The 12,367-nt window shown below is 40.4% G+C and overlaps 1 protein-coding gene across 1 annotated transcript in view; it reads right to left on the reverse strand.

Annotated features, from left to right (window-relative positions):
• LOC110192900 (proton-coupled amino acid transporter 1-like) overlaps positions 1–11,765 on the reverse strand; it is a 57,682-nt gene extending 45,917 nt beyond the window's left edge. The window contains exon 1 of the mRNA XM_078149196.1: positions 11,758–11,765. Coding sequence (XP_078005322.1) covers positions 11,758–11,765 — 8 coding nt within the window. The remainder of the gene's footprint in view (positions 1–11,757) is intronic.
• Positions 11,766–12,367: the final 602 nt, after the last annotated feature.

Consider the following 12,367-nt stretch of genomic DNA (forward strand, 5'->3'; position numbering starts at 1 on the left):
GAATATAATCTAATATCTATTTAATCCTCCAGGCATACCAGGGGAGTAAGCTATTTGCCTTCTGGCTTCAACCATAGCCTATAATTGGTACCTATCCATTTCTGCTCATTCTGTTGTTGCTTCTGAAAGTCCCACTTCTTTTTTAAACTTCTATAATTAATCCAAGCTGTTCACCTTTCTCTTTTCTTCTTTTTCCCAAATGTGTCCCACTTGATGCCATTCCCAGGTGAAAGGCCAAGCATCATGGGATTTTAGCTACGAGAATGTTCCCCAGTAAATGTCAGCTTCCTTGACTTGGCCCCAATAAGTACCTGAAGCACTGGAGAGTTCCATTAAGGGTGCTGACAAATCTCTGTTGCAGTGATATGAATGAAAGCATGGTATTCTGATTGAGGGAAGAAATAGTCCCAATGTCCTCTCCCCTCATTAGTCCATGCCCTGGATTGTTTTGTCCAATTCTAGACAATACATCTGAGGAGGGAATAACAAGCCAGGGTATACATCCAGAGGAGAGTAGACAGGGTAGTGGAGACTTGAAACTATGGTATATGAGGATATGTTGAAGGAACTGGGAATGTTTAAAGTGGAGATTATTTTCATTGTTTCAGAGGCTATCATGGGAAAGAGAGAAGACTTGTTTTTCTCAAGTTTGGGCTCAGAGGGCAGAACAAAGTAAAAAATAATAGAGAGGCAGAGCAGTTTAATAGAAGGCAAAATTCCCTACAATTAGTGTTTTTTCACTACTTGAATGAACTACTTTAGAAGGTAGTGAGTTTCCCATTAATGATAGTCCCATTTCTGCATGACTGCTTTCAGAGATGTTATAGGGAGACTCCCTGCTCAAGGACAGGTTGGCTAGATGCCTTCAGGGTTCTCTTCTAATCCTAATTTTGAGTTTCTATTTAGGCTTTTTAGAGTGAGGGGTTAGTCCACGTAAAGCTCCCTCCTTTCCTTTCCCTTCCAATGTGGGTGGGGGGGAAGAGAGAGACAGAGAAAGTGAGACAGAAAGAAAGAGACAGAGAAAAAGACAGAAAGAGAGAATCATTGTATATTCAAGAGGTCAATGAATATATTTTCCCACCAAAACTGAGGGTGGTCATTCTTGCCTAATTCTCAGTTGGGGGTGGGAGAAAGAACAGAAAAGTTTTTCAAATTCAAGATCCTCTGGACAGTTAGTTTTTCTTAGTGTTGGACCCACACAGTGCATACTATCAAATCCCCAGTGCAGAGGAAGGTCATCAAAAGATGATCTTCATCTGTCCAGTGGGATCTTATCAATTTAAGTGGAATGTCCTCACAGGCGTTTCTGTTACATACACTCATTTTTCATGGAAAAACTAATTAGCGAGATAAAGACATGCAAGTGCTAGAAGATAATTGCCCTGGATTTGGAAAAATGAAAGCATGAGGAAAGGTTGTTGATAGTATCAGGAACCGTCATTTTAGGAATTCTTGTTGGACTTGTGTCAAATTAGCATTTTCTCCTCGAGGTTTTGCATTGTTGTCTTCTTCTGGGTTTGTGTCTTGATTTTTTCCTTGCCACTGTAGTAGCTGTTTATGGTCAAGTTCTTTTTTTGTTGTTATTCACACATTTTTCCAGCCTATTTCTTGACTTTGAACTTTATGTTAAAGTTGGTCTCTGTTCACCTGGAAGTGAGCTGTCAATCAACAAGTACCATTTCTTTAAAGCCTCTATTAAGTGTGTGGGTCACATAATATCTCAGCAAGGAAGTGAATAATGCTCCTAAGATTCTAAGATGTGATCCTAAGAAGACAGAAGCATCCTTCACCTGGTAAGGTCCAAAGAATTATCTAGAGTTAAAGATATAGAGAGGCAGAGCCAAGATGGTGCATTAGAGGTAGCAACTCAGCTGAACTCTCTCAACACAACTTTAAAATAACATGTCAAATAAAATTTTGGAGTGGCAGAGCCAACAAAAGGTCGAGGCAAGACATTTTTCAAGCCTAAGAAAGCTTAGGAGATCAGCAGGAGAGCTCCGTGACACCAGGGTGGAGGCCTGTCCAGAGCACAGCACACACCATGCCAGGATGGGTCTTAGAGGTGACTGCAACAGCAAAGGCAGCAGTAGCTTCAGGAATTTTCAGGGCAGAGATGGTAAGGAAGTCAGAAAACTGGTCAGAAGCAGATTATGGAGAACCTTTTGCTAACACTGGGTGTAGCTGGCACTGATTGGCAACTCTATTACCCATAGCAGTTCTGGGTCACAGTTCCAGGGTGGAGAGGAGTACCTGTGGTCAGTCACAAAGGAACAGGGACCCTGGTCTCAGTTCCAAGGCAAAGAGGAGCACTAATACTTACGACTACAAAAGAGCAGGGGCCCTTCCTGGGTAAAGATCACACAGCAGGCCAAGAGAACAGCGACCACACCACTCCCAGAATAACATCACCTTGGAAGCACCAAAACTGGCAGACTCACAAAAGTAGCTCTGAAAACAGCAGCACAAAAAAAGTCTAAAGCTTGGGATATGGCTTCCCCATCCCTAGGTGAAGAGAACCCAACTTTAATATAAAGTTTAAAGTCGAGAAATAGAATGGAAAAATGAGATAAAACAAACAAACAAAAAGAACTTGACCATAAAAAGCTACTGTGGTGGCAGGGAAGACCAAGACACAAGCCTGAAGAAGACCACAGTGTGAAAACAGCTACAAGCAAAGCCTTAAAGAAAAATGCTAATTTGACACAAACCCAACAAGAATTCCTAAAAGAGTTAAAGAGATGAGTGGCAGAGGAAGAATGGGAAAAGAAATGAGAGGGAGGCAAGAGAATTAGAAAAGAGAATTAACAGCTTGGTAAAAGGGGTGCTAAAAATAGTGAAGAAAATATCACTTTAAGAAAAGGGATTGGCCTAAAGGTAAATAAGACATAATGAAAAGAACTCTTTAAAAACAGGATTGGCCAAATGGAAAAAGAGGTATAGAAATCTCATTGAAGAAAATAGTTCCTAAAAAATTAGAATTGGGTGAGTGGAAGCCGATGACTCCATGAAATATCAAAAAACGATAAAACAAAATCAAAGAATGAAAAAAATAGAAAAATGTGAAATATCTCATCAGAAAATGAGTTGACCTGGAAAACACATTGAGGAGAGATAATTTAAGCATTTTTGGACTTCTTAAAAACCATGATAAAAAAATCTAGACATCCTATTTCAAGAAATTATACAGGGAAACTGCTCTGATATCTTAGATCCAGAGGATATGATAGAAATTTAAATAATCCAATGATCCACCTGAAAAAAATCCCAAAATGAAAATTCCTGGTAATATTTAGTCAAATTCCAGAGCTCCCTTCTCAAGGAGAAAATACTACAGGCAGCCAGAAAGAAACAATTCAAGTATTGTGGAGCCACAGTCAAGATCACACAAGATTTAGGGGCTTTCACATTAAAGGAGCAAAAGGTTTGAAATGTGATATTCTAGAAGCCAGACAAACTAGAATTAAAACCAAGAATAACCTATCCAGAAAAACTGAGTATAATCCTCCAGGGAAGAAATAAATATTTAATGAAATAATGAAATAGAGGACTTTCAAGCTTTCCTGGTGAAAGACCAGAGTTTAATAGAAAATTTGACATTCAAACACAAGACTCAAGAAAACAAGAAGGTAAACGCAAAGGAGTAATCATAAGGGACTCAATAAAATTAAACTATTTACATTCCTATATGAGAAGATGATACATGTAACTCCTAAGAACTTTATCATTTTTATGGCAGTTAAGAGTCTACACAGATGGAGGGCATGGATATGAGTCATTCATGTTGGGATGATGTAAAAAAAATGAAGGGGTGAGAAGAAGGGATGTCCTGGGAGAAAGAGGAAGAGAGGGGCAGAATGGGGAAATTTTTCTCACACAAAAAAGGTGCACAAGTAGGGAAATAGGAGAGGAAAGAGAGAAGAGAAAGGAGGGAAATGATAAAAGAGAAGTTGGATCAAGGGAGACAATGGTTAGAATCAAAACAGACTTGAGGAAGGACAAGATAAAAAGAGAGAGAGAGAAGAATAAACAGAAGAAAATGAGATGGAGGGAAATACACAGTTAGTAATCATAACTGTGAATGTGAATAGGATAAACTCACCTATAAAACATAAGCAAATAGCAGAATATGGTGAATAATATAGTGTTTATAAGAGACAAACTTGAAATAGAAGGACACACACAGAGTTAAAATAAAGGACTGTAATAGAATGTATTTGTTTCAGGGGAGTAAAAAAGGCAGGGTTAGCATTTATGATCCCAGACAAAGCAAAAGCAAAAATAGACCTAATTGAAAGAGATAATCAGGGAAACTACATTTTACTAAAAAGTACCATAGACAATGAAGCAATATTAAAAAATTTTATACAAGTTTCTCTAATAAAGGCCACATTTCTTAAATATAAAGGAAACAGAATAACATTTATAAAAATAAGAACCATTCCCCAATTTATAAATGGTCGAAGGATATGAATAGGCAGTTTTCAGAAGAAGAAATAAAAGCTATCTATAGTCATATAAAAATGCTCTAAATCACTATTGATTAAAGGCAAATGAAAACATTTATCAGAAATGACAAATGCTAGGAGGGATGAGGGAAAATAGGTACATCAATGAGCTGTTGGTGCAGTAATGAACGGGTCCAATTATTCTGGAGAATGGTCTGGAACTATGTCCTATAAAACTGTCCATATCCTTTGAACTAGCAATACCGCTATTAGTTCTATACCCCAAGAGATCCAAGGAAAAGGAAAAGGACTTATACGTACAAAAATATTTATAGCAGCTCTTTTTGTGGCGGCAAAGAATTGGAAATTGAGGGGATGCCCATCAATTGGGGAATGGCTGAACAAGTTGTGGCATGTGAACGTGTTGGAGTATTACTGTGCTACAAGAAATGATGGGGGTGGGGTGGATTTAGAAAAAAACTTGGCAAGACCTGTATGAACTGAGGCAAAGTGAAGTGAAAAGAACTGAGAGATCATTGTGCACAGAAACAGTAATGTTGTAATGATGATCAATTGTGAAAGACTCAGCTACTCTGATCAATACAATGATCTAAGACAACGCTAAAGAACTCCTGATAAAAAACTGCTATCCACCTGCAGAGAGAGAAATGAGGAACTCTGAGTGCAAACTGAATTATAAGTCTCTCTCTGTCTGTCTCTGTCTGTCTCTGTCTGTCTCTTTGTCTCTCTCTATGTCTGTCTGTCTCTGTCTCTGTCATGATATGGCTAATATAGAAATGTATTTTTGCATGATTTCACATGTATAGTTGGTATCATGTTGTTTGCCTTCTCAGTGGATAGGGGAGAGGTGGGAAGAAGGGAGAGAATTTGGAACTCTAAATTTAAAAAGAAAAGAATGTTTAAAATAAATAAATACTGAATTTGTTTTTAAAAAATAGAGTTAAAGATATTGCGGTTAAAGATAGTGACTACCATCTCAAATTGATAGGAACTATGTCATTATCACAAAGCTCTTTAAGGACCTGACCCTTAGGGCACACAGAAGAGAAGGAGCAAAAGCAGAAGGGAAAACAAGGAACAATCTGACCTGATCCCTCTGGTACTGTTGGAGATTGTTGAGATGAGAAATGTTAGTAAGCCCTTAAGGATCTGGTCGGTCTCCTCATACACCAGCGTCAGCTTGTACAGGTCAAAGCAACATCTTTGTGCACCTCACAGACACAGTTTTATACCAGAAGCACAAAGGCTACCATAAGCTCCTTTCATTTTCAGGTAGAGGATTCACTGATAGTGAGAAACTCTGTCCCGGTTGGCTATTTGGATATCGTAATTGGAGGTCTTGGCTTTGAAAGGGACTATCACGAGAGGCACAAAGAAAACATACCAGACATCCACCAGCTGCAGATGGACAGTTGGCTCCAGGTGACAGGCTAAACTGGGAGAATTTTAGTTAAGCTCTAAACGAAAAGGCTGACATATTTTGGTGCCCTTTAGTGATGGGGAAGTCTGCAAAGACTGTACCAAGGCTGAGGGGGGCCTCTGTCTAGGTATCAGAGGGAAAGGAGAGAGATTGAATATGGTGGGACTTACCATTTTCCTGCCTGATAGTTTAACTGTGGGAGTATTAATGGAACAGAGAGAATGCAGAGAGCCTAACTCATTAGGGAGATGAGATAGCACAGTTCAGCCTAGGCTGTTGGCGAACTCAGAAATAAAGTTGTAGGCCAGCATGCCTGAGGATACTAATCTACCCATATGGAGTACAAAAGTGACAGTGGCTCACCGTTCAAGTTCCCAGACTATCTAACTAGAGATCAGACTGACATAGTATCCTCACCAATCAAAGCAAAGGGGTCCTACGTGTGGGGCCAGACAGTGTCCAACGGAGCATAGGCAATGTGTACTTTATATGAAACCTCAACATTTGACACTATGTATTTATAATCTGTCTTCTATAATTTGTGATTATGCTACATTTGTTCCCCATTGCCTCCAAAATCAAATACAAAAAGCTCCGTTTGACATTCAAAGCCCTTCATAACCTAGTCCCCCCCCCCCCACCTTTCCAGTCTCCTCACATCTTCCTGACAAATACTCTGATCCAGTGGTACTGGTCTCCTGGCTATTCCATGAACAAGACACACCATCTCTTGGCTCTGGGCGTTTTCTCTGGCTTTCCCCTATGCCTGGAATGCTCTCCCTCTTCCATTCTGCCTACTAATCTCTTTGGCTTCCTTTAAGTTCCAACTAAAATTCCATCTTTTACTGGAAGCTTTCTCCAACCCCTCCTAATTCTAGTGCCTTTTCTCTGTTAATTATTTCCTATTTATCCTCCACATAGTTCACTCTGTGTATATTTGTTTGCATATTGCCTCCCCCATTAGATTGCAAGCTCCTTGAGGGCAGGAGCTGTCTGTTGCCCTTTTATGTATTCTCAGAGCTTAGTACATAATAGATGCTTAATAAATATTTATTGACTGACTGCCACGGGTAATAAATTGAACTTGGAGTTAAGAAGACTCTTTTTGATATAGTGGAATCCTATTGTGCTGTAAGAAATGACAAAAGGAATGATTTCAGAGAAACCTTGGAAAATTTGAATGAACTGATATGGAGTGAAGTGAGCAGAACTTAATGTTTATTGATTGATCAACTGTATGTAAATTAACAGATGTACATAGGCAGTAGGTATACATTACACACATAAACCTGATACAATTTGTGGGGACTGGAAATTTTTTTTAATTGGAGAAAGAATTTAGTAGCCCCTTGGGCCATAGGTCTAGACCAAGAGGAGGAAGAGGTGCTTGATGCGCCTGTGTGAGAAGTAAGTAAGTTTTCCTGCAATGAGGTAGCCATATGGTCAGCCTTTTCATTCAGAGCTTAACTAAAATTCTCCCAGTTTAGCCTGTCGCCTGGAGCCAACTGTTCATCTGCAGCTGCTGGATGGCTGGTATGTTTTCTTTGTGCCTCTCGTGATAGTCTCTTTCAAAGCCAAGACCTCCAATTACGATATCCAAATAGCCAACCTGGACAGAGTTTCTCACTATCAGTGAATCCTCTACCTGAAAATGAAAGGAGCTTATGGTAGCCTTTGTGCTTCTGGTATAAAACTGCCTCTAAACCCTTCTGGCTGATGTCTGTGAGGTGCACAAAGATGTTGCTTTGACTTGTAAAGGCTGACACTGGTATGTGAGGAGACTAACCAGATCCTTAAGCTGTTCTTGCTTTCCTCTCAATGAAATGGCCAAAGGGAAGAGTTGTGTGTGTATTTTCTTTTCGGTTGCTGCTAAGAAGATGGAGATGGCATAACTCATTGTTTGTTGTCCTTTGTTCATGAAGAGGACCAAACAGTGTCTCTGACTGTGGCTGATCAGACCAATACAAGCTCAGGAGGCTCTACCACAGGTCTGGCACAAATAGTCCATTTGAACATTTGGGGTGGAGATATCTCTAAATGCGTACATCTCATGTTTCTTTTGAGCTACTGCAATTCTGCTTCACTCATAGAACACAGCACCTTCTTTGATGTGGGCACACCATGCTGGGTGGTCCTGTGCAAGTGTCTCTCATGTCAAAAAGTCAAATCCGAACTTCTTCCGTGAGATCTTGAGAGTATCCTCGTGTCGCTTCTTCTGACCATCATGTGAACTCTTTCCTTGTCCGAGTTCTCTGTAAAATACCCTTGCATTCAAACAATATGGACAGCCCACCTGAGTTGTGCTCTTTGCAGTAGAGTTTGAATGCTCGGCAGTTTAAGCTTGAGAAGACTTCTTGTCCAATACCTTATCACACCAGGTGATCTTCAAAATCTTCCTACGACAATTCAAAAGGAAGCAATTCAGTTTCCTGGCATGGTGCTGGTATACTGTCCAGGTTTCACAGGCATGCAACAGCGAAGTCAGCACCATGAGTGAAACAAGGCTCCCAAATGCAGGCTGAAGTTGGAATTGGATACACATTTTTCTGGAATGGCCATAGTGCATGGGAGCACTGTGAAATCAAAACTAATCCAGTCAACAAACTTGTATGCCTATCAAAAGGAGTGAATGACAGGCTCATTCATGACAATGCGATTGCCACTTTCAGGAAAGTGCCATTCCACTATCTTCAGTGTGTATGCTCCCACCTATAATGAGCTCTGATGAAGCCAAAGAAAAACTTCATAAAGACCTGGAGACCTTGTTTATTAATGTGCCAAAAGAGGACAAGCTTATAATTTTGGATGATGTTAATGCTAGAGGGAGTTAATCCTTGGGAGGAATGGAGTCAGAAACAGCAATAGCAATGGTCACTACTGAAGACTTGTGCATCTCATGACCTTCTCACCACCAGCACTGTCTTCCATTTACCTAAATGCAATAAAACTTTAAGGATGTCCCCTCATAGCAAACATTGGCATTTAATAGACCATGTCATTGTAAGGAGAAGAGACAGACAAGATGTGAGATGACGAAGACAATATGTAAGTACAGAGTGCTGGACTGCTCATAGACTTATTCTCTTCAGGCATAACTATGATAAACTGGTTGAGGGACAAGTATTGTAACCCAATCCAGAACCTGAGTGGAAATGGTGCCACATGAAAAGAGACAAAATTGATGCATGGACAGTAGGAGAGGCTAATCTAGGCACAGACTCAGTTCTTTACTGAAATCTTCAGCCTTGGGGCAATCCAGGAGTACCCTCTGGCTACACAGATTGAATCTGTGAGTCACCAAGGAGTCATGAATTTGGAAGAGTCTCAAATTACTCTGGGGAAAAAGTAGAAGATGTTGTGATGGTATGGGGATGTGACTGATATTTTCTTTGAATATTAATTTATATCCTAATTAAATGTTTATTTTTTCATTGTTTGGCTCTGTCAATGTAGTAACCAATGGAATACATGTCTTGATAAGTAGAAGTTCCTAGGTTTCAAACTGGGTAAGGGCAAGTGAGCCAAGATGCCAAGATCTGATCTAGCATGGAAGACATCTAGCTAATTATACATGATTATATAGAAAAGGGTCATGTACTTACAAGGACCATATCTCCCCTCCCCTCCCCTAGGAGGAATTTTCCACTCAGCTTGACCATTTTTCTGATTATGAGTAATCTTAATTGATGAGTGAGTGAATGTAAATTCATCTAAACCTCGATCTAGCAAGATCTAGACCATACTTTAGCTACCATCCAGCCATTTATCCTGGGTGCTATATCATCTGTACTGCCATTGCAAAACTCAACTGGTCAGTCAGTCAATGCACATTTATTCAGGGCTTACTATGTGCCAAGCACTGTGCTAAGCACCGGGGATACAAAAAAGACTCAAAAGACAGTTCCAGCCCCAAAGGAGCTTACAATTTAATGGAACAGACAACAAGTAAATAAATATGTATAAACAAGCGATATACAGGATAAACAGGACGTGATTAAAATAGGGAAGGCACTAGGATGAAGAGGGAGTGGGAAAAGGCTTCCTTTAGTAGATGGGATTTTAGTTGGGACTTAAAGGAAGCCAGGGAAGCCAGGAGGTAAAGATGAAGGAGGAAAGCATTTCAGGCATGGGGCACAGCCAAAGAAAATGTTCAGAGCCACAGATAAAGTGTCTTATTCATGGAACAGCAAGGAAGGAAACATCACCAGATCAAAGAGTGTACATGTCAAAGAGTGGGTATAAGAAGACTAGCACAGTGTGCCCAGAATTCTGACACTTTTCTTCTTGCTCTCTAGGAAGTCATCAAATCAGTACTACTGCTGTTTTCAGAAAAAGTGGGACACTGATCTCTTAGAGCTCTTCTCGCCATTCTTGTGACTCTCTAGACCAAAATTCTCTTTCCTGGTGACCAGCTTCATATATTTGCTTTCTGTCCATTAGAATATAAGCTCCTTGAGAAGGAGGACCATCTCACTCATCTATTTGTATCCTCAGTGCCTATCACATATATTGAGGATCTGAAGCACGCATTGAGAGTCTGGGATGATGTCTCTGTGTGTGGAGAACCTGGGGTGCCTGCTACCAGGAGAATCATGACGAAGGAGGAGGGAGGAGAAATTGTGGAGTGTGTCTAGACATTCTGTAAAGGAATTTTTATTAATACATGGTAAACATGTATCGAAGGGGAGGCTGTTGGCTGAGGAGGCATTCAAAAACTACAGCCTATTTATGCCTCATTCTGTCTCGGGATTTCTTTGGTGAGTCCTTGGTTCATGGCATCTGATGCCAACCTTGGGAATTTCACAAGGTCCAGAGAGCAGCCCAGGGGCATCTGGGAGTCAGAATCCAGACAGGTTTCTTGACTCACAGAACATCAGTGTCATAAGGAGCAAGGGATAGTGGGAGTGACAATCAAGACTCCAGCTCTGCGTGGCTGAGATGCTCTTTCAGCTTTGAGGAGCCAAGTCTTGAAACTGCTCCCCCAAAGATGCAGGTGGTGTAGGGGAGAGTATGCACTGGAGGTATTGGGGAAAATGTTTGTACGTTTAATCTTACTGCATCTTTGAAATAAAAAAAAATTTTTTTACCAGATATTAAGTGGTTGAATGGATGCTAAATGGTTAATTTTTTTTCATTCATTCATTTATTGTCGGAGTGTCCACACCTTTTAACCAAGGGACATGACACAAAGAGGGAGAGACTCTTATGAGTAGCACTGCTGTGATTATGTTCCAAGGTTTAGACACTCCTGCCCCCTTGGCATCCACATGATCTTTAAGATTTAGCACATCCAGATAAACCAAGTCCAGGCACGGAACAGTTACTTCAGGGAAAGGAATTCTAATCTTGGCTTTGCCACTACCACCACATGCCCCCCTCTCAATTTTCCCATATAGAAAAAGAACTTAACTAGTTACTCATCTCACAGTGCTGTGCCAAAGGAAGAGGAAGAAACAGTAGTAGTTCACATTTTTTGGAGTACTTTACAATTTAAAAAGCAGTTTTCTCACAACAACCCAAAGGTTTCAACCCAAGGAGTGCAAGCTTTATTGTCCTTATTTTTCAGTGGGGCAAACTGAAGCTCAGAGAGGTGAAGGGACTTGAAGGTCACAGAGATATGTGACTGAGCTGGAACTCAGATCCAGATCTTTTAATAGTCCAGGGGTTATTGTTTTTCACTTATTTGTTTTGCTAGTTCAATTCAATCCACAAGTAGCAAGATATTCAATAGCAGTGGATAGAGCACTGCATAGAGCCAACTTCAAAGATGGCCTTAGACACTTATTAGTTGTGTAACCCTGGGTAAGTCATTTAACCACTGTCTGCCTCAGTTTCCTCATTTGTAAAATTGGGATCGTAATAGCACCTTACCTCCGCATCTTGTTGTGGGTATAACATGAGTTAATATTTGCAAAGCTCTCTGCTATGTAAATGATAGCTATGATGATAATGATGAAAAGCCCCATAGAAGTAAAAATAAAATGAAAAACGATGCCTGTCCTCAAGAAGCTTGTGTGGTACCCGACTGGCATCAAACTGCACCCAAAGATCCAAGCACATCCCCTTCAAGTAGCACAGAGAACACAGAACTGACTCACGTTAAGTCTTGTCCTCCCTGGTCCAGTGGAAGGAATCAGAATTTTTGAAGTCAGGCAGACCAGAAGAGATCTTCTTTGGGTTTAGCTCACTTGCAGAGTCAAGGTCATCAGAGTTGGGCCCTTCACTAAGCAGCTTCCTAGAAGACATGATGGCTGTGGAAACAGGATTATAATATACATTTCTGTAGTGGCTTATGGGATAAAATGTGCTTTCCTTCACAATGAACTTTGGAGGTGTCGTTGTTCAGTCATTTCTGTCATGTGCGACTCTTTGTGACTCCCTTTGGAATTTTCTTGGCAAAGATACTGGAGTGGTTTGCCATTTCCTTCTCCAGTTTTTTTACATATGAGGAAACTGAGGCAAACGGGGTTATGTGACTTGC

The sequence above is a fragment of the Phascolarctos cinereus genome, unplaced genomic scaffold, assembly GCF_003287225.1.
Source record: "Phascolarctos cinereus isolate Bilbo 61053 unplaced genomic scaffold, phaCin_HiC Scaffold_2;HRSCAF=192, whole genome shotgun sequence".
In the NCBI taxonomy this organism is placed as follows: domain Eukaryota; kingdom Metazoa; phylum Chordata; class Mammalia; order Diprotodontia; family Phascolarctidae; genus Phascolarctos; species Phascolarctos cinereus.